Below are 24,316 nucleotides of genomic sequence, written 5' to 3' on the forward strand. Positions count from 1 at the left end.
TGAAATAAAGGTGGTATCGTCTCACCCCGTCCTCTGAGTTGTACTAAGAAAAGCACCTGCATTTTTCCCTGCCATTCTCTAATGACCCCAATTGCTCCCTGAATTATTCAATAACAGCGACAATGCCTCATGCATCAAACAATACAAGACTATAATCAAAATTGACTGACAATGTGCAAATGAAACCAGAGAACCATTTGTTTAGGTGCTCTCATTGTACTTTTAAATATAATTATTTAAAGAATGTGGTCTCCATTTGAGCCTGATTTCTTGTTCTGGTGACAGGGTGCCATTATGTGGACTTTTTCATCAACAGAACGTGCCAGTGTATTTCATCTGGGGCTACCGGAAAAGCAATTCACTGTTTGCTGCCGTGTGGCCATAAGGCAACATGTTACATAAGCTGAAATAGGCAGCTTCCCTTGAAATAAGATCTGCATGTCTCAATGTCACCGAACAATGCCAAAAACACTACAACTTGATCAATAGTCTCGCTAATGTGAAAGACGGATAGACACAGATAGAGCTACACAGCTAGATGGCTAGAGAAATAGATAGTAGGGGTGTAAGTATTAATTATTATTATTATTAAAATGATACAAGAGTCAATATTTGGTTACATCACTACACAACCACAGCTCTGACCCCTAAGCCTGTGTGACATTCAGAAGAAATAGTGTTAAGGCTAATCTTTCCAAGTAAGTCTCATCTCTCTCTGCACTCCTTTGCCTGTAGCATGTATCATACTTATCAACTCTAAAAGAAATATATAAGCCCACCATGTACAGTGCTGTCTGAAGTATTTACATTGCATTAGCAGTCATAATGACACACAATTGTATCTTAAAGCAATAGCTTGACGTTTTAATGTTTTATTATCAAAAAAGTAAAACATTCAATCCTAATGACAGCTAAATCCAACTGTATCAAATAAGCTTTGGATTGCGGTGTAACACATTGTTACAAATGTGTCTGTGATCCTGGACTGTGAACATAGATATATATTGAATCTTCTGACATTTAGAGATACATATCCCTAATAGATAGATCCCCCCCCACCCACACACAAACATAAAACATCTAGATATTAATGCATGCCATTAACAACATGTGGTTTATAAAGGGGAGATGCTAATCTAAATAATTAGCAAATTATGCATATAGTATGGCCTCAAGGCATGTATTGTAATCATGTGCTGCTGCTGCAACAATTCATCATGTGGGTGGGTGGGGGTGTGTGTGGAGGGGGGGACGACAGCTTCACTCACACATTGGCACACCCTCACTCATGGTTGTGAAAGCTTTACAAAGCTGATACATTTGCATATGTACAGCACTGTACTGTCTTACATTGCAGCATGTAATCATCTGCCCAGTCTTCAACAGCACCGACTATGTGTCATCACAATGCAAATATGTCAAATATGCAAACACGTACTGTAAGTGGACGCGTTGGATTTATTTTACAGGCCAGGGATAAAAAGCATATGCTGCTCGTATTGATTTCACAGTAGGGAAGGAAAAAGTAATTAATTTCATAAACTGAGTGAAGCATAGGTCGCTGCATTGTGTCTCTGCGTGGTGTCTGTTTGCCCTTCCTGCTCCTCACATTCCACCCACACCCCAAATTACTGCCTGACCCCTGCTGTTAAGCAGTGTGGGAAACCCTGTGGTATTTCACGCCCACAATTTTTGCCCTGTGAGCTGGTCTGCGAGGTTACTCAGCAATGCTCTCTCCACTCTGACAGACACCACGAACACATGCACTACGCACACGCGCACATTATGCAGCCTAATGTAAACTAACATCCACTGCCACTTGACCTTGCTGTCAATATCTGTCCTCATTAAACACCATTCGACCAGCTGCAAGTCCACTTTAAATGGCATCATTCAGCGCTTACCAAATTATGCCTGTGCAACCGGGCTGAATGAATGGGGAGTCTAATTCATTTATTGAGAAGATATACAGAGGTCCCAGTACGGACACCTATAAAACATGCAGAGGTATTTAACCCCACCGTGACATTCTTAATGTTGCTGTCATTCTTTCCTCTTAGGTTGCAAGTTCTGACAGCAATTTGGCAATGTCAAGCTGTCACTACTGGTGCCATGGGCAGCAAAGGCCATTCTTTTATTCCCCATATCAAGCAGGTATTGATTTTTCACTCATTACAGAAGAGCATAAAAAGAAAACGGGATTTCTGCAAGCAATGCCAAATGCCACACAAAGTGTTACTAGGGATAACATGAACTGGAACTAAATACAAAGAAAAGTGGATTTTACACCCAGTATATTTACTTTAAAATCAAATCTAACAATTCAATTTAAATAAGGCCATGTCCAGACAAAGCAAGAGCCACTAAAACGGCAATACAAAAAGGGGGAAAAAAATTACATTCAGAAAGAAGCTATAAAAAAAAAAGCTGGCTAAATGACAGCTGTAAAGGCCACCCTTAGGTTAGGCATAAACAACTAAGTAATTTAACTTATCTATTTTCAGGAAGTCTTGTGTAGCTTATAGGACGAGCATAATCCATTTCCAGGAAAAAGAGTTGCAAATAAAAGAAAATCGGTTAAAGCATTAAACCCAAGGCATTTTTAAAATCATCTAAAACATTTTGAAAGCAATCAAACTTCTATGTGAAACTCAAGACACGACATTATTCAAACTATCTCAAAGTCAGAACTCTCCTGCAGCGCTCAAAAGCAACTAAAGTATCTCTGTTGTTTAATCATGCCTATACTTTAGACTAAACTGAATTATGTTTATCATCACATACTGTATGGTGCTATATTTTCATGCCAGCACAGATCAAGTGCAGTGTCCGAGGATGTTCTAATGTCAACAGGCACAAGCTGATGTTTTCCTGCCTGCGCCCGTTTACTACTTTTGTGGCCTTGCCTTGACATTTATTGTCCCAGTATGTGCAGTACATTCTACATTCCAAGCTCCAGTTTCAGGCATGTTGTAAGCATTTTCAAATGCCTTATCCAGTGTGAATAAGGCATTCTATCTTACACAACTAGCACTGGGCTCTAATAAGATAAACACACAAACGAGGCTGGAAGTAAGAGTTTTTCAAATTTTCAGTACAACCTCAGCTGTTTCGTGCTATTGCACAAATGTAAGCATGTTAACACGCTAGCCTGATCATGCTAAACACTACCTGCACATAAGAGCACATCGACATGCTGAAGTTATGTTTTTAATCTAATATCACATTTAAATGCATACATCATTTACCCCTGCACTCTGCCTGTACTGTACATTATGCCGCTGCAAATGACTGATTGACATCCAACCATTCCAAAGCCCACTTATTTTCAATGCTTCAAGAGGCATCTCACAGTCACACAGTAACAGTACATGCCTCAGTGGGCTCTACAAAGAACTTTCTCCCGCTTTGAAATATGAGCTCAAATAAATCATTTGTTTAATTAATTAAGCAAATTAGGCAAATCCAGGGATGCCTAGGCGGATGGAGTCAGTGCCCTGGCACAAGGAGATTAATTAAGTGGATATGTATGGGAAGACTGAGACTGACGGAGTTTTATGCCCTTGTTTGGTTAGATAATGCTTAGTCTCCTCCACAGCGCTGTGGAGGAAGGTCTGGCTAGTCCACACAGCATTCCGGGTTAGGAGAAAAACGTGCTCTGGATTATTGTCATTTCTTTAAACCAATCACAATTGTCATGGGCGGCGCTAAACTCCGCACGGAGCGGGAAGGAACTTGTTTTGGTGGAATGTGTACGTTCAAAAGTTGTTTTAGTCGTGCGAGAGAAAACTCAGATTGGACAGATAGTCTAGCTAGCTGTCTCAATTTACCATGCAGAGATCTAAGGGGCGGTGAAAAGACATGCATCTGGTGGAATTTCATGCAGCACTGAAGCAATCCCGGAAGTGGAACGTCATTAGAGGGGTTGAAATTAATCAAATAATCGATGCATCGAATTGTGGACAGGGGCGATACTGCATCGATAATCGGCTGAGCCATAATCGATGCAGGAGAGTACGGGGCTATATGAATGAAAGAAAGGGAAAGACAAAAGCAAGATGGACATTACCTTAATTTTTACAACTCTTTCTTAGCCCCATTTGCAGAATTGCCAATTACCTGACATTGTTCTGAGAGCTACAAAAACCTACAAACAAGCACATATGCTAAACAGATCTGCTTGTGCCCTAGAACACATCTGCCTCGCTGTCTCATCCATCCCTCATTACATACCTATCCCCCCCTGGCAGGGCGATATCTGCTTCCAAGCTTGATGTATGCACTAGGATCTGACCATGAAAAATATGTGTCAGACTTCACGCTGTTTATCTCTTGGATTGGTCCACCAGCCAACATTCATTATAGCGCTATATCTCCGATTCCATGGGGTGGTATTAAGTGGAATGAATATAAAATCATTCCTGGAGCATTTTACATGCACAGAAACGCATGATTAATGTACTGCTCAGGCATGGCCGCAGTGTTTGGGACATTGCTTTTTCATTGTTATTCACTGTTACCGAAACAATGACAAGGGTACCTTTTACTTATTTTTCAACCCAGTGACAGCATCTGTGATATAACTTTTTATTAATCTTGCAAGACTTTCTAGCTATACAGTACTTGCCTACCACACACACACACACACACACACACACACACCAAATAACTCCACCCAAACAGGCTTATCACGCTTGTCCAGAAATATTCCTCATTTTCCTCAGACAAGTGTAAAGTGTCAGACAGTTGGGTACGTGTTGACATACAAATAAAGACAAGAAAGGGCAGGACACTGCGCAGCTTCAATAGCAGACTTAGCTAACACGGTATGAGCAGATAAAGTGCTATTTCCTGTGTTCGATTCCATTCATCCGTGCACATGTGTGTGCATGCCTGTGCCTGACTGTATATAGACAAAAGGGACTGTAGATCCCAAAGTAGGCCAGCATCCCCTGGAGTACACATTTCCAACACTCTCAGGGAGCAACATGCACAATGACATTGTGGTGAATATTCCCACTAACGCTTCCCCAGCTGCAGAACAATTTACTGGCAACATCTGGCCGTGTCTGCTTATAGCATCAGGGTTGGGTGTTAAATGATTACTTTTTCTTAGTAAAACTGCCAAATTATTTACTTGGGATGTCAACCACTTAATCTGGTGTTCAAACAAGCCTGAAATGCTCAAATGTGGTTCATTTAGGGCATTACTTACAGCACCAAAAAGCATAGCTACTAGATGGTGTCAGTCAACAAAGCAGAATGATTGATGTGAAGAACTGTGCAGGTGTTTTTGAACGTTTCAGCCCATTTATGACAATCATGCATGCAATGCTGCTGATCATTTTTCCAAATGGGTTAGACAGCTTTTTCATACCCTTTCACACCATACTGACATAGACTAAAAGCAATGGCAGCCTGGAAGGTAGGAAAATACTGTGACCAATCCACATACACTAATGTGTACTATATTAAATGTGTGATAAATGGGCTAAAACATGCAAAAACACAACATACTTCCTTTAAATAAACTGGCTGTCACAGAATGTCTACGGCGGACACTTTTCAGACACATTTGTCTGTTTATTGTTTGTTTGGCCTTCTTTTTTTATATCATCTCACATCCATCCCCCATGACACTTTCTAATTGGCTGAGGCTGACTGTCCTACAGTTAGTGTTTATCCAGCCAATGGACTATCGATATGAATCTCTTTAATCCCAAGACAAGCTTAAATGCTTTTCGTTCCAGTGGTGTTGTGGACACAAGATTTCTAGTTAGAAGACAGTGTACACTTCTTAAAAAATGTCTGAAAGTGCAGCTAAAATGCAGCAGACAGACAAAAGATTCACATGGATAGGACGAGAGATGTTTACACACTGTGTTATTGACACATCTGTTGTAGATGAGCCCTTAAGAGTCAATGCTAATCAAATACAAGGTCAAAAGGTAAAAACAATACGGAGTAATAACACTGAACGCACACAGGCCTTCTAATATATGGTTCTTTGTGTATGAATATGCTTGCCTGTGTCACTTCGAACAGCGTACTGTATACTGTACAGTTGGTGCATTGAAGCTAATGTTGAGGGTTCCAGAAAAAACTATATGCAGTTGTATGTTACGATAGTATATATCTGTAATTTCTCAGAATAAATTGTACTAAGACGTGATAGTTAAAATAGTATTAAAAACCTGCCAAAAACACAATGTTGACAAGAAGAAGCACAACTGGAGAAAAAAAATGGGGGGAAATGACATTATTTTGAATAAAAAGACTTAAAATTGTAGAAATGTACCCACCAACAGGTGTTTTTACCACCACTAAACATTTATGAGGACCTGAGCTTGGCTAACTAATTCCACAAGGAGAGTGGAAACTAGAGATGATTCCCACTAGACATTACATTTCATTCATGCCATTTCAATAGCTACTGAGTCATTGGCAGCTCTCACACACAAACAGCACTGTGTCCATCCAACATTATTGAAGGGGGGGGGGGGGGATTAGTGTTGACCAGATTGTTAAAACTCACAACGGGTAGCCTTGTGACCTCATCAATCTGTAGGTTACTCCAGGATTTCAATCACAGCATGACGTTAACATACAGAGGCACGATGTAATGTTGGGATTGCTCAAATCACAGATGGGACTAAGCGACAGATAAAACTGTTAACTGTCTGTGTACCTACATCATCAGTTGGAACCAAAAGTGAAGACCTCTTGATAACACTAATGTTGTGGGTGCTATCACTGCAAAAGTAAGTAAGTATTTTTTTCTGGTTAATTAAAAAGTGATCAAATCAATCATCTTATTGATTATTATTATTAAAATGAATTTCAGTTTAACTTTAAAACTGCAACCTACAGTGTAGTCCTCATGGTCTTTCTTAGTGGGTTTTTGGCTGACTCGCTGCCTCATAATGTTTCCACCTCTGGTCAATCAAGCTCTCTAAGGAGAAATGCATGACATATTGCCGTCCCCTGAACTCTTTCTTTTGAGCATTAAGACAAAACTAACGATGCTGGAAAGCGTGCTTTCATTAGCACTGGATGTTGATCCCAGTTGCCGCCGCCCTGCGTAGATATCGCAGGACAAAAACAATTCAATTAGCTTCAAATCTCCCATTAATGGTTTGAGCCATATCAAATTAACATTGTTATGGGCTATTGCCCCACTCCCAACACTCCCTACATCTAGTTGATTGTGACCAACCATCCCATCACACACACACACACACACACACACACACACACACACACTTCCACACACCCACAAAGCGCCCCACCACCACCACCACTTATTTCTTTTAATCTGAATTTAAATTACTTCATTTAGTTTGCCTCTGAAACAATTCACAGAAGGCCAAAAGGAAACTCTCTCTGAAACTACGGCGGTTTTCTTTTACCGAGAGGTGGGAAAAGAGGGTCCTTGCAACTTCTTCTTAAGATCTTAATGCGTGAAATGATAAGACTTTTTTGTTTCTCCTCCTGCAGCTCTCGCTATACTAAACATGAGCCACAAAGCTAAAGCAGTGTTAATGATTCTTTGAAAGTAATTTCACTTAATTTCCTATTGCCAGGAGAGCAGTAGACTGAGATGGGAGAAAGAGGGACAGATCTAAAAATAGATAGAAAATCAGTGAAAGGAACAGACAAGAGACTGCAAATAAGAACAGTGTAGAAAAAACGTTGCTGGGAGTTTAAGGAGTAAAAAATCTGCTAATTAGCCAGAGCCGCTCGATAGACGGCGAAAAAGAGACAGACAAAGTCAGAGGCTTTTATCGCAGTTGGCTGACAGAATGTGGCGCTTAAATAGCAAAAGGATGAAATTCTGATACGGCTTCAAATCATGCCAGTCACAAAATGCAAGAGGTATGTTTTGTGTCCACATCTGGTCCACATAGACATGTCCACAGATACACACACACAAGCTCTAATGAATGAGAAACTCACCCAGAGCGGCTGGTGCGAAGAGGCTGGCAAGGACTAGCAGGCGTGCGGTCCACATGGCCTCCTCCTCTTACCGCCCGCTGCTGAAGGTCCCAGTTGAGTTCAGTCTTTTGCTGGCAAATGCCCGAATCGGGTGCTTTCTTTATGGCACAGCTCCCTCCACTGCGCCACAAATCCCACAACACCACAAGTCGTGTTGTTTTGGTGCCAGATGCCGTCCAAAATCTGTTATAAAAAATAAAAAAAATAAACAGACATGTTAGCTGAAAAGAAGAATTTAAATTAATGAGTAACAAACACAACAGATGGATGCACCATGGCTTTATCCTCCTTGCACGCCGTCCTTATGGCATCGTCAGTTTCAAGTTGTCATCAAGTGACACGGTGCAAGTTGCTCAATCTCCAGTCAGCTGAACTCATATCTGGTGTGATCAACTAAACACTTCGGCGTTGCAAACCACAAAATGTATTTTGGGATATTCTGTTTTTGTTTTCTCATCAATGTGTTAACTCCCCCACCTTACCAGTAAATCACTCCCACAGAGAAACAAGACGTAAGAGATGAAGCACACGCTGCTTTAGGCTTTGTGTGTGTATGGAGTATACGTCTTTGCACACGCATATGTGCTCCAGACCTTATGTGTATTCTTGCAAGGCCTGATGGTAATTGACATAAGAAACGCGGCGGTGTTTTCTCTTTCCTGTGGGCATGTGCCATAACTTCACAGCTTGAGTTGTTGCACCTGTGAATGTATTTGCACGGCCTAAGAAACAACTACTGTGCTTGCAGGCTTCGCTCCAAAATTCTAGTCAACAAAAATAACTTACCAGACCCACTGAAATCTACCCTTCACTGGGAGTGCCGTCACCGGCGAACTGCTAAAACTGAGTGAAGTCATCGCAGAGCGATTGCTTATTAACAAAAAAATGAATTGAATGAACATCAAATGTGATTTATATAGTGTTGGCTTGTGACTGGTGTGAGACTAACAGGATGTGTCAATGTTCACAAAATGATGCGTGAAAATTTGCAACTCCACATCCCATAAGTGAATAAGTGAAGTATGAATATAGAAATCATTGTTAGATCGGGATAAAAAATGTTCCATCTATATTCTGATGAGATTCTCAGGATTATCCTTATCAAACTATTAAGGTTAAGTCAGCTTTAATGATTAGGCAATCCAAACCCCTCTATTATCCACTATCAACCATGATCTCCTGAAGAAATATCTCTGCAAAATGATGCAAGCCAAAGAGTGCACACAATGCCACCATCCTCTACATAAGCATTATCCTTGGCACATTAGGCATTCCATACCGCATGTTAATATTACGGGGAGTTAATTCCATTGTGGGACGGCATCAAATCTGGTTACAAAAGGTCAAAACGTGAGCACTGCATCAAAGGACAAGGCACCAGGGAATCTCAAATTACACCAACAGTGAATTTTAAATACACCTCTATCCTTATTATTAGATTGTCCACGTCCATCCCTGCATGGAGTTATGCTTCCTATGTCACAGTGACATTTCCCCATCTTAAAATCCAACTCTTAATACCCATTCAAAAAATCCTAGATTAGAGCAATCAGATTCCCTTGAGCAGATATTAATAGGTTTAAGAGAAGGGCAGCAAGCCTATCATGGATCTCTGCATAAACAGACCATTTGGGCAATTTTAGGAGGTTAAAGGTTGGTAAGGTTGTAAAGTATTGGCAGAAGGCCATGAGTGAATAAAACTAGAGCTTACATAACTCACCTAAACCACATCTACTGTATTGTTGACTTTATTCCTTGTGTGTGTGTATAAATATATATACATATATATGATGGCAGGTATTTAAGACATTTAAATAGCTATGTGTAAGAGTGTATTTGATCAAAGTAATATCCTTGTGAGTAAACAGCACTTTTATGAAAATGCTCTGACAGCTGCAGGAGAGCTAAATTAAATATGACATCAAATTAGATGCTGTGACTCCCTTGACAAAAAAAAAAAATACATTATTGCAGGAACAAACAAATTCAAATACACTGTCCAGGTGGCAAATTGGACCTGACATTTATGCAGTTTATGTAAAATACAGACTCAAAATCAAACATAACAACATGTTGAAAATATATTTCAAAACAAGACAATATATCCCTGTTTTCCAAATGATTGTTGGCATATGGCTTTTTTTGGCAGGTTTGCACCCAAAGTGTCAAAATAAATGCATGTAGCAAGTAGCAGGATAGTGTAGTGGCTGTTTCTATAGCAGAAGACAATGAGAATTTGTAGCTCCGTGTGTGTGTGTGTGTGTGTGTGTGTGTGTGTGTGTGTGTGTGTGTGTGTGTGTGTGTGTGTGTGTGTGTAAGTGAGACTCTATGCGCCATATCTAACAGCACAAGGTGTTACTTAGAAATTATCACATAAAATGAAAAACACTTCACTATCACAGTCGTTAATTTACTCTAAAAAAAAAAACGTGTAGGCTTAGGTACAGGAACTGCTATCAATTGCCAAAAAAACACATTATAAAATACATATTTATGAGAGGAGCTTGGACCCAGTTCAATGCAAAAAGAGAGAGGGAGAAGAAGAAGAAGAGTAAAAAAGAAAGAAAGACAGCAGTACTCCGGCACTGCCAACTCGTCTTGTATTCCAAAAGGAGCCTTATGATACATTCTGGTGCTGACGTTTCAAGGGTACTTACTCTTAGGGGGATTTAGGATAACTCCCTTAGATAAGTTGGCCAACATTTAGTGGGACGAGCAGCGACCAAGGAGACTTTTTCATGACTTCATGACTAGCGGTTTCCTGCAGAACAACTTTTTTCTAATCAGTGATGTAGTTGTTTTTGTTATTTTAGTAATTATGTGTGTGCCAAAGGGGCGCAGATGAAACCTGACAGATTTAATGAATTGACTTTGCTCTGCAGTTAAAGCAGAACGGAGCGGGTGATACAGTATGTTGTCTCGCAGCAATGACGTGACTTGAAGAAAAAGACAAATGGAGGGAAATGTAACCTGGAATGGAATTAGTTTAACTTAAGTTGGATCCTAAATGAAGGCTGCATTTAAGGGGCTTGGGAGAAACTGAGACTAAAAATGACAAAGACAATACATCTCACATGTAAATTCAAAATATGCAGTCATTATTCCGGTGTGGTGATATTGAAATCACCTATTTGTAAAGATGTTTGTTCATGATTTCAGCGTTAAAAGCTACAAGGGAAGATGTTTGGCTCTGCTTGTTTACTACTAAAAACATCCCGCTATCTTGATATTGATAACACTCCTGTGCTCCTCGAATTGGGTGAGATTAAAATGTGTTATGTTGAAATTAAGCATGATGTGTGACTGTGCTTAATCAATGACACCACCTGAAATAAACATTTCTCTGGAGGGAAAGCTGGAAAACTAAATAAAATTCTATATAGATAAAAAATTAAGAAAATCATTTGTATGCATTGGCATTTGGTGCATTACCCGTCACCACTATAGTGTAATTTATCTCATGGGAAATTGTTGAGGGCCAATTCATATATTTTATATAAGCCTTCTTGCTGTAAATTGTCTCTGGTTGCCTTTTCTTTTTCTCTAACTCCTGAGTGAAAGAGAGTTTACCAGAAGTAAAGTACAGTATGCCACTTGTTTTTCATGCTTTTTACATATAGTTTTCATATTTAAATACACAACTACCAGTTTACATATGAGTCAGTGTCTCTACTGCGATTGCTGAAGGCACTGCTCTGGCTCTAGAAGAACAAGTACAATCCATTCTGAAAAGACAGTAATATCGTTTAAAAGAAAGAGGGGTCATAAAGATCCAGTGATTATTGGGAGTACTATATTTTGTACTTTTTGACTGTTTTTACTGAAATGCTTTTTTCCATTTCCTCATGTAATGAACTGGCACACATCATGTGACAATGTATTGCAATTTCCAAAAAAAAAAAAAAGAATCCTGTTTATTTGTTGCTAGGGGTGGGCAAAGTGGGTTAACTATTTTGCCATGCTATATGTATCGTAAAATTGACTATAAATATATATCACAATATAATGCAATAATAACTAAATGTAAATGTATGTTTTCTCTTACACCAGGGAATAAAATACCTGTAATATTATGATCTTACAACACACTAATGAGAAAATCCTGTGAATCCAATATTGTCATTAAGCAGTCCTGCTTATTGATTTGTATCATTGCCAACAATACAACCACAGATATTAAAGAGGTGGATAAAGGGGAAAAAATAGTTGCTATCTCCTTACATTGTATATAATCATATTGACTGGCCATACTTGTAGCTATTTAACAAGATCATTTGGCCTACATTTCCATTACACTTTCCTAAAGCCCAAGTGGTCATCAGATTGCTTATTTCTTTCTAACTTACAATCCAAACCCCACACATCTTGAATGTACAATCACACAAGATAAAGAACAGCAGCAAATACTGACAACTGAGAAGCTGGAACATGTGAAGGTTTGGAACTTTTGTGTAAAAGTTTACTTAAAACAATTGATTATCAAAAAAACGGCATACAAATTTGATTATTTTTCTGTCAACTGACTAATTGATTAATCAACTAATTGTTCCAGCTTCATTGATATGATTGTTATACAGGTGGTTTCAATTTCAATGTCGGAAAAAATCTCTTCACATGATTCTTAACTTTACTCTCAGGTCAGCTGTGACGATACATGTTCATTTTAAACCTTTTAAATGAAAGATATGGATTTCTTCCCATGCAGCACTCTCATCTCTGTAACCCTAACATAAGTGGTGAGATAGCTATCACACTGATGCACTTCACCACCTCAGGGCATCTGTCACTTCCTGACCCAAGGAAACCAAACATGATTTTTATTAATCCAGACGCATTCCATACAATGCTTTTGTAACAAAGTGAAACTTGATCCTCAGTGTTATCTGATGGGTACATACTAAGTATGATGTTACTAGTCCCGCCTGCTTGAAGCCCTCCCACTAACACTATGTAATGAAGTGGGATCGTGTTGCCGGGTTAAGTACCATGTCTCCGATTTTCAACTGTTTCATGTCCAGATGCTTATCACACCAGTGGGGAGGGCTTGGTGATTTTTATGAGACAGACAGTGTGTTCATGCAAATGAAGTGTCTCATATAAAATGAATATTAATCAAGCACACTGTCTGCATACAGTTTGATTGATGAGCACTCACTCGGAAATCTTAGGAGATGAACTGAGATGATTAAAATCGAGATGATCCTTTCCTTTTAGAGTTAAAGATTATTTTTTCTACTTGGTTGGGATTGCAAAACCTTGCTGATGGTTTAAAATTGAGCGGTCAATGTTATTATACTAAATGTCAAAATCCTGCTTTCTAATGCAAGTTGAAAGGTGTAAAAAAACTGAAGGTAAATGGAGAGGGCTCTTTTAAGGCACTGTGCGCATCCCTGGAGCTTGACAACGTGAGCAGCAAGGCATTCACTCATACAATTGGTTTTCCACAAGGGACCCGAACACAGCTAGCCAGTGACAGGCAGATAATAGCGCTAACTTTAGCCTGCACAGTCTCTGAATGGTCCTATATGATAGGCTTGTTGAGTGTGACTGATGGCTTGGGTTATATAATGGGACCTTCCCTCCTCCCTTGCGCACAAAGGCATTGCAACCCATCCTGACACACAAAACACTTCCCAACTACAAGACAATAGAAACACAACCCATTAGAGGAAATTACTTGCACACACAATAACAAAAGCTAGCTGCAAAAAAAAATTAAACAAATTACCATTACAAATATTTAACAGAACACAAGCATACAATAGGGATGGTTTACATTCCCACAAGGGAGGGAAATAAAAGCACATAGGCCTGAGCGTATGTAGAGTTGGGTGAATAAATGCAGACGGATGCATCACTTAAAGGCAGGGCAAATCTGCCTTTAGACAGTTCTCCATTATAATGCAAAGCTCAGACACTATCCATTTTCCAAGTCCTCCTTCTTTCTATCCTCCCTGTCTTTCTCTCTCAGCATATCTTGCCTAATGCAGCACAAATGGATCCCAGACGAAGGAAGAAAAAGAGGAAGAGGCGCGGTAATAGGACAGGAAAGAGAGAGGGATGGATTATCACAAATTGGGAAAGGGAGGAATGTAAAAGATTGAGGGATGGAGGATAGGAGGGTTGGAAGACAAAGAGAGAGACAGGGAAATCAGTGAGATAAATGGGATGGATGGATTCATAGATGATTTAAAAAAAAAAGAAAATAGACACAGACAAAGATGTAAAGGAAAATGTATTAGCCGATATGTGAAGGTCATGAATTGCAGTGAGCGAAACCAACGTACAACGTTCACTTCAGCTGCTGTTGCTATAGTGCAGGGATTCAAAGAGGTCCAGTTACTAAAATGTCCTCCCAGCAACTCCAATAATGGCTAAATTGTGTCTTTCAAATAAAATCAACAATATACATTTCTATATCATTTCAACACTGGTAGAATGTAAGTATGTACATCTACTCAAGTACTGTACTAAAGTATATGTTTGTGGTACTTGTACTTTACTTGAGTATTTCCATTTTCTTCTAGTATATTCTTCTTCCACTACATTACGGAAGCCAAAATTGTACTTTTTACTCCACTACATTTAGTTGACAACATTAGTTGCTTTGCAGATTCAGGTTATTAATAGAAAATATAAATCAACTAATATATGTATTATTATGGATTAAGCCACCCTGCAGTACATAAAGTAATTCAAACTACCTCCTACCACCTTTCTTTACCAGCTGCAAAATTAAAGTGCTGCAGAATTTGCATGGCATTTGTATGGAAAACAACTAGCTATCTTTACTATAAATAAAATGAGTCAAACACAATGGAGCTAAGGCCTGACTTTCTAGTAAAAGAAAACAAGACAGAATCTTCTGAATAAAATAAATAAAAAGTACAAAGAGAGCTTTGAACAGCCCTTTTATTTTTTTTTATTCTTTCTACATGTATGTCATGTGAGTAGTTTTGGCCTGAATGGAGATAGTATTATTCTCGTGCACGTTCCGTGAAGAATATTATTTATTCTCATTCATTTATCAGAAATTGGTAAGGGGTCCAGAAAGAACTGTCACTAGGTCCGGTCCACGATTTGGTGATGCTTGCTATAGTGGCTCAGGTGGACAGCTTACCATGACAACCTTACTTGTTGGCCATTAAGTACCTACCAGGAGCAATTGGCATGCTGTGCCCACAAACACAGCAAGTCATTTTGTGGCCAGGCTTGATTTTGGATGTGAGCACTAAGGCAGCACATTACATGACTGCAGAGGCCTAAACGGCATCATTGCTCAGGGCAAAAACACTCCATATTTCCATGTCCAAATTACCAACAAAGATATGATATATACATAGATAAACAAAGTGACCTCAAAGATAAATCCCATGCCCAGTATGGATTTCTTTTTAGACAGCGGCATCAATATATTGGCAATGTATTATGCTGACAAGATCAATTTTCCATGATACAAGTTGATAGTATCGGCAGGGTCATGGGTATGATAGATATGTGGTGAAAAAAACATGACCTCACTGCCAGTCTTAACATTTTTAGCCATGTTAGCAGCATAGCTCTAGGGATGGCAATGTCTGTCTGTCTATGCTTGTCTGTCGATCCACCACTTTTGTCCAGACTGAAGTTTTTTAACTATTGGATGATTTGCCATACAACCTGGTCCAGATATCCATGGCGTTCACAGGATGATTCCTAATAACTTGTGATAATGTGATCTTATTACTTTTTATCTAGCTCCACCAGAAAAGTGTTCCAGTGAAATATGTCAACATCTACTGGGTAGATGGCACACAATTGTGTGCAGATCTTTATGGTTTACAGACAACGTATCCTAATGACTTAGGGTTCGACTTAGGGTTCACATTCGTGGTTTTGAGTAAAATGTCTCAACAGCTATTGGACGATTGCAATGACATTTGATATACACATTGGTAACATGCAAAACTGAGATGGTGAACATGGGTATTGTCATTATTAGCATGTTAACACAAACTCAACTCAAAACACTGCTTTATCTAAGTATACAGAGCTGCTACAGAGGCTCTAGACTGTGTATACATGTTTGTGAAGCTGAGAATATATCTGAATGAGCTGATAATTGGTTAATTCCCAATGATTAACTAAATTGTATGACTGTCAATCTGATACAAACCACTTTACTGTTTTCAAAATGGACAACACACAGCATGGTCAGAGGACAGGTGCAAACCACATGAAGCAGTGTAACCATGAGTTCCCAAACATGCAAAGAAACACAATAGAGGTCACACCCTTTTACACATGAAACAAAGCCGAACCAGGCCATTTTTCTAATTACTGCTATCATTTTTCAGCACAGCCTGAACTCGGCTGAGCCACGTTTGAAGGGCATCTGCTCTGAAAACGCCTCTTTTTGTACTTTTTTTTTTACTTTTTTAGGTCTCAATTTCCTTGCATTTTGTTTTCCCTCTAACTGCATTTGCATAATTTTCCAATAGACACTTCATTCCCTGCCAGATTTGAGAAGGGAGAAAAAAAATCACTCACACACACACGCAAACAAACAGCAACAGCAATTTCAGCACAGCCTCTGAATCAGGGGTCCAGCAAATTCCAATGTCAATAACACTGATCCCAATGGCGCATGCATTTCAATATCATTATCTAATGCTGAGCCAAGTGCACAGAATATAATGAAATCTTAAAACATGAATTGCAGAGCATCCCTGGCTAGGCAAATGTGATGCACATTTTCAACAGTATGTATCATGCTGCATGCAGTCAATACAGACTTGATTACAATGTTAATTCTCCCTTCCATCTGGTCCTGCATGTCTGTGTTAGTGTTTTTGACCACAAATCACTATGGTGTGTCTAGGTGGCATAATGATTGCAGCATGAGTGTTACCGATGGCAAGAATATGTTGTAAATGGCCTGGAAAGAGAGGAACGACTGTGTCACAGGCAACCACAGTGGTCAAGACCAGAGGGAATTCAAATAGGTTCCACCTGGACTGGACTTACAGCTCAATTAGAGGCAAACAGGGGAGGAGGAGGGGGGGAGAACTTGAAGGAAACACTGGTTTGAACAGAAGACAGGTGTGTGTGTGTGTGTGTGTGTGTGTGTATATATATATATATATATATATATATATCCATCAATGTCCACTAAAAGTTCAATTCATACATATAAATGAAAAACTGGAAATAAGTGGTGTACATTAACAAAGAAATGTAATGAGAAAAAGCAGGGAGGGAAATCAGAAACACAGAAAACTAATTTTTAGTAATTTAGATCATGCATCATTCTTTGCTCACCAGGGAGTTTACTCATTTACTGCAGATAAATTGTTGTGCAAACAAAAGCTTTCTAACATGAGCCATTATAAATTACCTAGCATACCAGACTCAGTAAGGCTGTAGCAGGAAGACCCCTCATTATGTTGAGAAAAGGGAGTTTTCATTGCTTATGAGTTCAACCTTTTATAAGTAACACATTCAATGTAATATTTATTCTTTACAAAGTAACATAATCTGGCTTTAAGTTACAGAAACAAATTGATTCCCTCATTCCCTAAATTCCCTCATTGATGTATCATTCTAGATTAGTCTCATTGAGATAATTCTACCCTTACATGACATAACATGTCATGAAATAGATTCCAAAAATCTTAATATAATGAGTTACTCCCTGTAAGGAAGATGGTGACAGTATAATTTGTGAACACAGTGGGGGAAAAGATTCACTGCTATGCAGCGAACACTCAAAGGACCCTTTTATTGTTGACATTTCAGTCAAAACATCTATTGTTTGAACCTGCTCTGCCTTTTATCGTGTGAAATGCTCTGGTCTTGGCAATGTTCCTGAATGTGCAAATATCAATACGAGAGTGGGAAAAATTATCAATGACGCAATATATTGTGGTGTTTTGTTGCAAGACATTATTGATTCACCGGCACTAATACTGAAATACATTCTTTAAAGATTTCTTTGTCCAGCTTTTTTCCTACACCGAAAGCACTTCAACATAAAGTGAATACATAATACTGGTGCATAAGTCAGAATTATATATATATATATATATATATATATATATATATATATATATATATATATATATATATAATTCTGACTTTTTTAGAAATTATTTTCTTGCATATATTGCCTTGCAAAACATTGTTGTTCCTTTAGCTGTTCCATCGTTATTTCAAATATGCTTTATAATGAGTGAATGAGTCTTATTCTGTGAGTTAACCTTTGCTCCTAACCCTTTAAAGTTAATAATATACATTACTACATTCACCAACTTATCGTCTATGCAGCTTTGACCTGAATGAGAGTAAATCAGCCCGACTAGACTGACTTACAAAAGCCTTTAAATGTAGCACATCAATGTAAAAGACTCAAACATAACATTAAAAGGATGGGAAATGTAGGAGAAAAACAGCGCAAACAATCCAACCACTTGTTCTTTATGGTCAAATATCATCCATTTCCTTGTTCAGACAGACAGACAGACAGACAGACAGACAGACAGACATTCTTATTCACCTGGTGTTTAAAAGGTAAGGAACATAGTTGACACAAGGGTCAAGGGTCATCGCAGTGAATTGCTTTGAAGGCTCCTTTTGTGTTGTCTAGCAGATTTTTAGAAAATGCTTGCTGAAATGTGAGAGAGCTTGTCTTGTTAAGACCTCAGTGACCTAGCTTTGGAGTGATCGATTAGTGAGCAAGAATAAACCTGTGAATGCCTGTTGGCTCGCTCAAGGGCTGACTTTAAAAAACACACAATGTTCAAAAGTTCACAAGCAGAGGGAGAATATGGATACTACTACAAGGTATTCAGAGAAATATAAGTAAAATGGTCTACTGTTGTTGATATTTACACACCTCACAGTCAACCCATGCAGACCGCTGAGAAAAGAAACAACCTAAGAGTACACTGGAAACAGCTGCCAGCCCAGCCAAGATCCTATGAACCATTTCGGAATCATTATGGTTCAGGTCACCCTGAGAAGGCACCCTAGTTGCCAACATTTCTTCCTCCTGTCTTCTGAGTCCAACTTATCACAGAATGCTCAAAGCTAATCATCTATAAATTGGGCATTTTGTTTTTCCAAGCCACAGGGAAGAAGTGCCTGCCGAGTAACGTATGGAAGAAGGCCTGTGGAGTCCCTCAGCCTTCACTCAGACTAGTATAGAATGGAGTTTGATGAAAGTCTGATTGGTCTGAGCAAACATCCTCATGGGGCATGTTTTCGGACGAAGAGAGCAGTTCTTTCCTCTCTTGTGGAAGCAAATACTCTTAGGTCTGACAAATCACGGCTGGTGTTGAGGTGCCTGGTCTTACCACGAGTTCTAAAACTTGATGAGATAGCCGGGGCCCCCGGGGTTACAGTATATTGACTTTAATCTAAATGTCTACTGAATTTTAAGCAAGCTTTTTATTCTTCTTCTTGATATACTTTTTTTCGTACAGCCCACTACGTACATTACAGTATATCCACTGTAAGTGAACACAGACGAAAAAGTGAGACATGAGATTTGCAGCAGCATTGCATAAACTCCAACTAATGTTGTCCTTGTGTAATAGACTCAGCAGCATGGACGCTCATGCTGAGCTATTTACAAAAAAAAAGCCATTTAGGATGTCCTGGTTCAATTTCACTAGATGCTGACTAATTCTAATTAAATCGTTAACGACTTACTTTGAAGTACAAATCTGCAAACACAAGGGATTTAATGAAGTGAATTGGGGACCACAAAGAGAGAATCACATTGACGCCATGTTGATGCCATCGATGGTTGTTCTATCCGCTTTGTGTGTGAGCGTGAGGGGGGAGGCAAATTAGTTAGATGTGTAACGTGTCAAATCATAGCATGTATGGAGAGTACCTGCAGTACACTGTGGGAGGAGAGGATACTCCCTGACCTGTGTGTGCCTTTGTGTTTTGATGCACGCAGACACACTTTGGGTAGTGGTGTGAAAACACACACCCAATCCACTGACATTGCCCTGTGTCTCTTGGCTGAGCAGTTGAATGTGTCTCGGTTGGACTCAGCAGGCAACCTTTCTAAATCTGAAAGCGGAGGTCTTCCAGGGTGATGCAGCCACATAATGGTCGGGGATAGTTAGCGAATGTCAAAGTACAAGAACAGACTGTAAACCATGGATTTTACAGTGCTGCGATTGGGGCTTACACACATGTACACATACATTGGACTGCTACAGACTGGTGCATTGGGCAGTCTGTTAGAGAAAGAGCCTTTAATCCAATAATTAAAAATGGACAATACGAATTCAAATAAAAGGTTTGGATATTTGGACCCATAAATCTTCTTTATTGCAAAAACGGCCCAACAATTGATTGGACTGGAAAGCATAATAATAGGGTTTGCACCCAGATCCTCTGGAGAGAATGTAATATTGTGTTTGTTGGCAGCTGGGATACACTGTGGAAGACAGAGCAAGTGCATACACTAACTCTATGACAAATACACAGTTGCTCTATCAAAATATCTTACATCCCCAACCTCCTACCCTTTCTTCTTCTTTCTCCATTGCTCTAAAACACACTTTAATTGACAAAGCGTAGAATCATCACAACTTGTGACCCAGGTTCAAGTCCTAAATGCACTCTGGTGAAATGTTATTTGTCCACTTATGCTACGGCCACACACACCATTCTGCCCTCTCCACAGAGCGGATAAAAGCAAGGAAGTCAGTAAATGCTTTTGACTCTTCAGAGTACAGCACCCCAAATATGTGGAAATTTTGCAGACCCACTTGGACCACAGTCTTTTTAATGAAATTGCCTCCTGTTTATGCCGACGGGATAACTAAAGATGCTCAGTTGATGGTATTGGCCCAATCAATATTGAGTGTATCAATGCTGGGAGGTCTCTGGGAACAACCTTTATTTAATATGGCCAAAAGAAGACCCATATGGTGTTAAAGAGAAGTCATCCAGCTAGTTTCTTTATGCTAAGTTTAATTAACAATCTTTATAGTGTCTATGCAGACAGATTAGATTAATGGATACACTTCTCTATTGTGATCTAGTGGTTTGGCTGTGGGGATGACATGGGTGTTTGGTCCAGACTGAAATATCTCAACAATAGTATGATGGGTTACAATGACATTTGCCACAGACAATTCACTTAGGGTGAATCTCATCAGGTCAAAATCTTAAGCTTGACAACACTTTGGTTTGTGACCAAATACCTGCAAAATTAATGGCATTCCTATCAGCCTCAGCTGTACTTTGTGTTTGGTGCTAACTAGCAAACATTAACATGCTAGCAAATTGAACTAAAGTGAGATGGTGAACGTGGTTAATATAACACTCACTAAACATCAGCATGCTAGCATCCCTATTATGATATGTGCATGTTAGCACGTTTATGTTAGCATTAAGCTTCAAGCACCGTTATGACTCACAGCTGCTACTATGGATGTAGACTTTTAGTCTTGTTTAACCTACCGTGCATTTAAAAAAATACTCTGGGACAAAAAATGTGATGCCATAATGCTTTCCCATTTCTTGTAAATTTAGAAAATCTTAGGGTTAAGTACTGAGTCGTGGCGTGTCAAATCATTTTGACACTGATGTCAATCTCACAGTGGCTCTTTTTACAGCGCTGATGATACTCTTTGATCCAAAACCTTACACCCTCTCAGACAGAACTACAGACTCCATTTCTGGGGAGTCCTGTCAGCCACCTTGATCCCATACTTACAGTGGGGTGCCCAAAGCTCCACTGAAGGAGACTTTCCACCCCTCCATCCTTTCTCTTTTCATTCTCCTCATTTCATTTTTGTATCAATCCAATGCTGGAATGTTATTCAACCTGCACAACAGGCCACCAGGAGTGTGTGGGGGACCACCTTTAAAGCAAACTCTGAAACTATCCTACCCACACTAACACTTTGCAATCCACCCCACCCTGGTTCCCCAAAGAAGCTGGCCAAGGCAAAGGATTTATTTATTTTTTTACTTCTATATCATGAGTGCAGGGGAGTCTATTTCAATGCCAGACTCTTTCTTTTGACTTGGACACGGAGCAAAGCGGGGTCTCTGGGACTCTACATGAGTCTGGCATGCAATTCCTGGACCAGTTGGTTTCAGCACAGGGGGGAGTCTGGAGTGGGGGGAAGGGAGGTTTGTGCTTTGACAGACGTCCAATACACACAGCTGATGCCTCAGGCTGGCAAGTCTAATAACATCATCTGTGCGAGACAGTACTGGTGGATCTCATATTTGTTACCCAATATGTCCATTGGGAGGGGTGGAAATATTGCAACAGCCTTTCAGAATGGATATAGTTAGGTAACTCTTGGCATACAAATTGAGAAATGAGGAAAATGCCTCACAACTAGGATAATTATGGTCGTCTCTGATTAACAGATGACTTAGCACTCCCAGTACAGGGGCTGCCTTCCCTCTAAAAATCTGTTACCATCTTGAGTTTGAGAGGCTTCATCAAATTTGATGGACACTTCCAAACTGAGATTGAAAAATGAGTAATGTGATGCAGCCAGTGGGGAGAGTTAAATTCGTGTGAATCAAAGACCTGACTCACATCAGTTTAAAAATTTAAATGGTATAGCCTTGTCTAGGTATATACTGTATATATCAGTGGGCCTATTTTAGGTTAGAGATTCTGTGCAGGTATCTATAATTCACCGCAAAGATTCCCATTAAGGGTCATTCATGCAAAAACTTTAAATGCAAAAATGTAGTCCCATATTTTAAAAATACATCTGTGCTTTGTTACAGTCAGTAAAATAATAAAAAGAATGTCTGTCTTATTGTTAAAAAAGATCTCATAAGACCAAAATCAACAATAATGTGATCCTACTAACAAGTATTGTCTATGTAGCAAAAGCCTGATATCTTATTCATCTGTGCCATAGAGCTCCATTGTTGATCAAAAAACTATTAACATTGCACTAGGTGAAATGTTCCTTCATTATGATGAAAATACCTGCAAACTCAGAAAGGCTGAAAAAGGTGACCCGGTGCCGTATTAGCACCGAGTCTCAGACCCCCCCCCCCCAAAATAAAAACTCTTCGGATTTACACGATTCACATGGATGACATTTTCCTATTCAAAACGGCGATTTTCGCCGAAAAGCGACTTGTTTGCAGGTATGGATGAACATGGGCATCATAGTTTTTTTGAGTCTGACCCACATTCACCATTCTGCTGCCGTCAATTCTCACTACAGCACCAGATGTGTATTAATCTGCAGCTGAAAATAGAAAATATATGGTATTGGGTCTGAGAGAAATCGAATTGCTGACCATGTGCATGTAATCATTAAAGTAAAAATGTTCTCTGATTTCCTGTCTCCATGCCTGGTTTCCCTTAATAACCTGAATTCCTATGTGTATGTAAACATGTGAGATGAGTTTCCCCGCTGGTTCTGCTCTGGCACCTCCAACCACAACATACACTAATGCCATCTACTCGGGAGCCTGCATTTTTAACAGCCCTATCATTGAGAATCATGCCTTTCATCCTTTTTGACACATCACAGTGACTGAGTCTCTGAGGTGATTGATGATGGCAACATGTACTGCTGTGCTCCCGTTTTCTGTTGTCTAAAATGTGTAAAGAAAAAGCCCACGGGCGTGAATTCCAATCGTTTCTGCTTCAGTTGCTGCAGCCTTATCTGCATATAAGCGGCATCTGCTTTGACCTCACATAATGCCCAGAGCTAAATCGGACATCAGCCAAAAACCATTCCCTGTATATGTCTATTCCCACAGTAAACAAGCACTGTGCTTTAGCCATAATGCGAACATTACAAGGATTGCAATTCTATGACTTTACTTTAACTAAAAACAGCACAATAAAGCAGATGTGATATCAAAGGACAATGTCAAGCACTATGTACAGTTGACTGTGAAAGCCAGATTCAGACCAGAGTAACAATTCATTGGCCTTTCCCACTGATATCTCTTTTCTTACTTTGATACAGTATTTTTCAGCGCTGCCATTAAATACCACATAGCTTTAATTTAGTTTTGGTGAGGACAACAACAAGATATTTCCACAACTTTCCCAGCAGACATTCTGTCAAACGCAGGGACCTGTCAACACGATGGAAAGGCCACATGTTAAGTGAAGTGACATGGAGAAATGTCCTCTGTTCAGTCTGACTCTGCAAATAATTTTTCAGATTGAAGCATACCTCAGCGATCCAAGCCTGTATCCATGCACTAACGCTCGCCGCAAATGGCCCCAATAACTCAGTACATTTGAGTGATTTCCTCCGTACAAGCTGATGCTGACAGTTTCTTTGACGATCCCTAAAAACAATTCAAATGA

General features: G+C 39.5%; 1 protein-coding gene across 5 annotated transcripts in view; it reads right to left on the reverse strand.

Annotated features, from left to right (window-relative positions):
• Positions 1–24,316, reverse strand: part of LOC144534126 (adhesion G protein-coupled receptor L3) — a 215,150-nt gene that overhangs the window by 146,562 nt on the left and 44,272 nt on the right. For all 5 annotated transcript variants that reach the window (XM_078275865.1, XM_078275862.1, XM_078275863.1 and 2 more), the window contains exon 3: positions 7,957–8,178. In XM_078275865.1, the coding sequence (XP_078131991.1) occupies positions 7,957–8,011 (55 nt within the window). In that variant the 5' untranslated portion in view covers positions 8,012–8,178. The remainder of the gene's footprint in view (positions 1–7,956; positions 8,179–24,316) is intronic.

Source organism: Sander vitreus, chromosome 19, assembly GCF_031162955.1.
Source record: "Sander vitreus isolate 19-12246 chromosome 19, sanVit1, whole genome shotgun sequence".
Classification (NCBI taxonomy): Eukaryota; Metazoa; Chordata; class Actinopteri; order Perciformes; family Percidae; genus Sander; species Sander vitreus.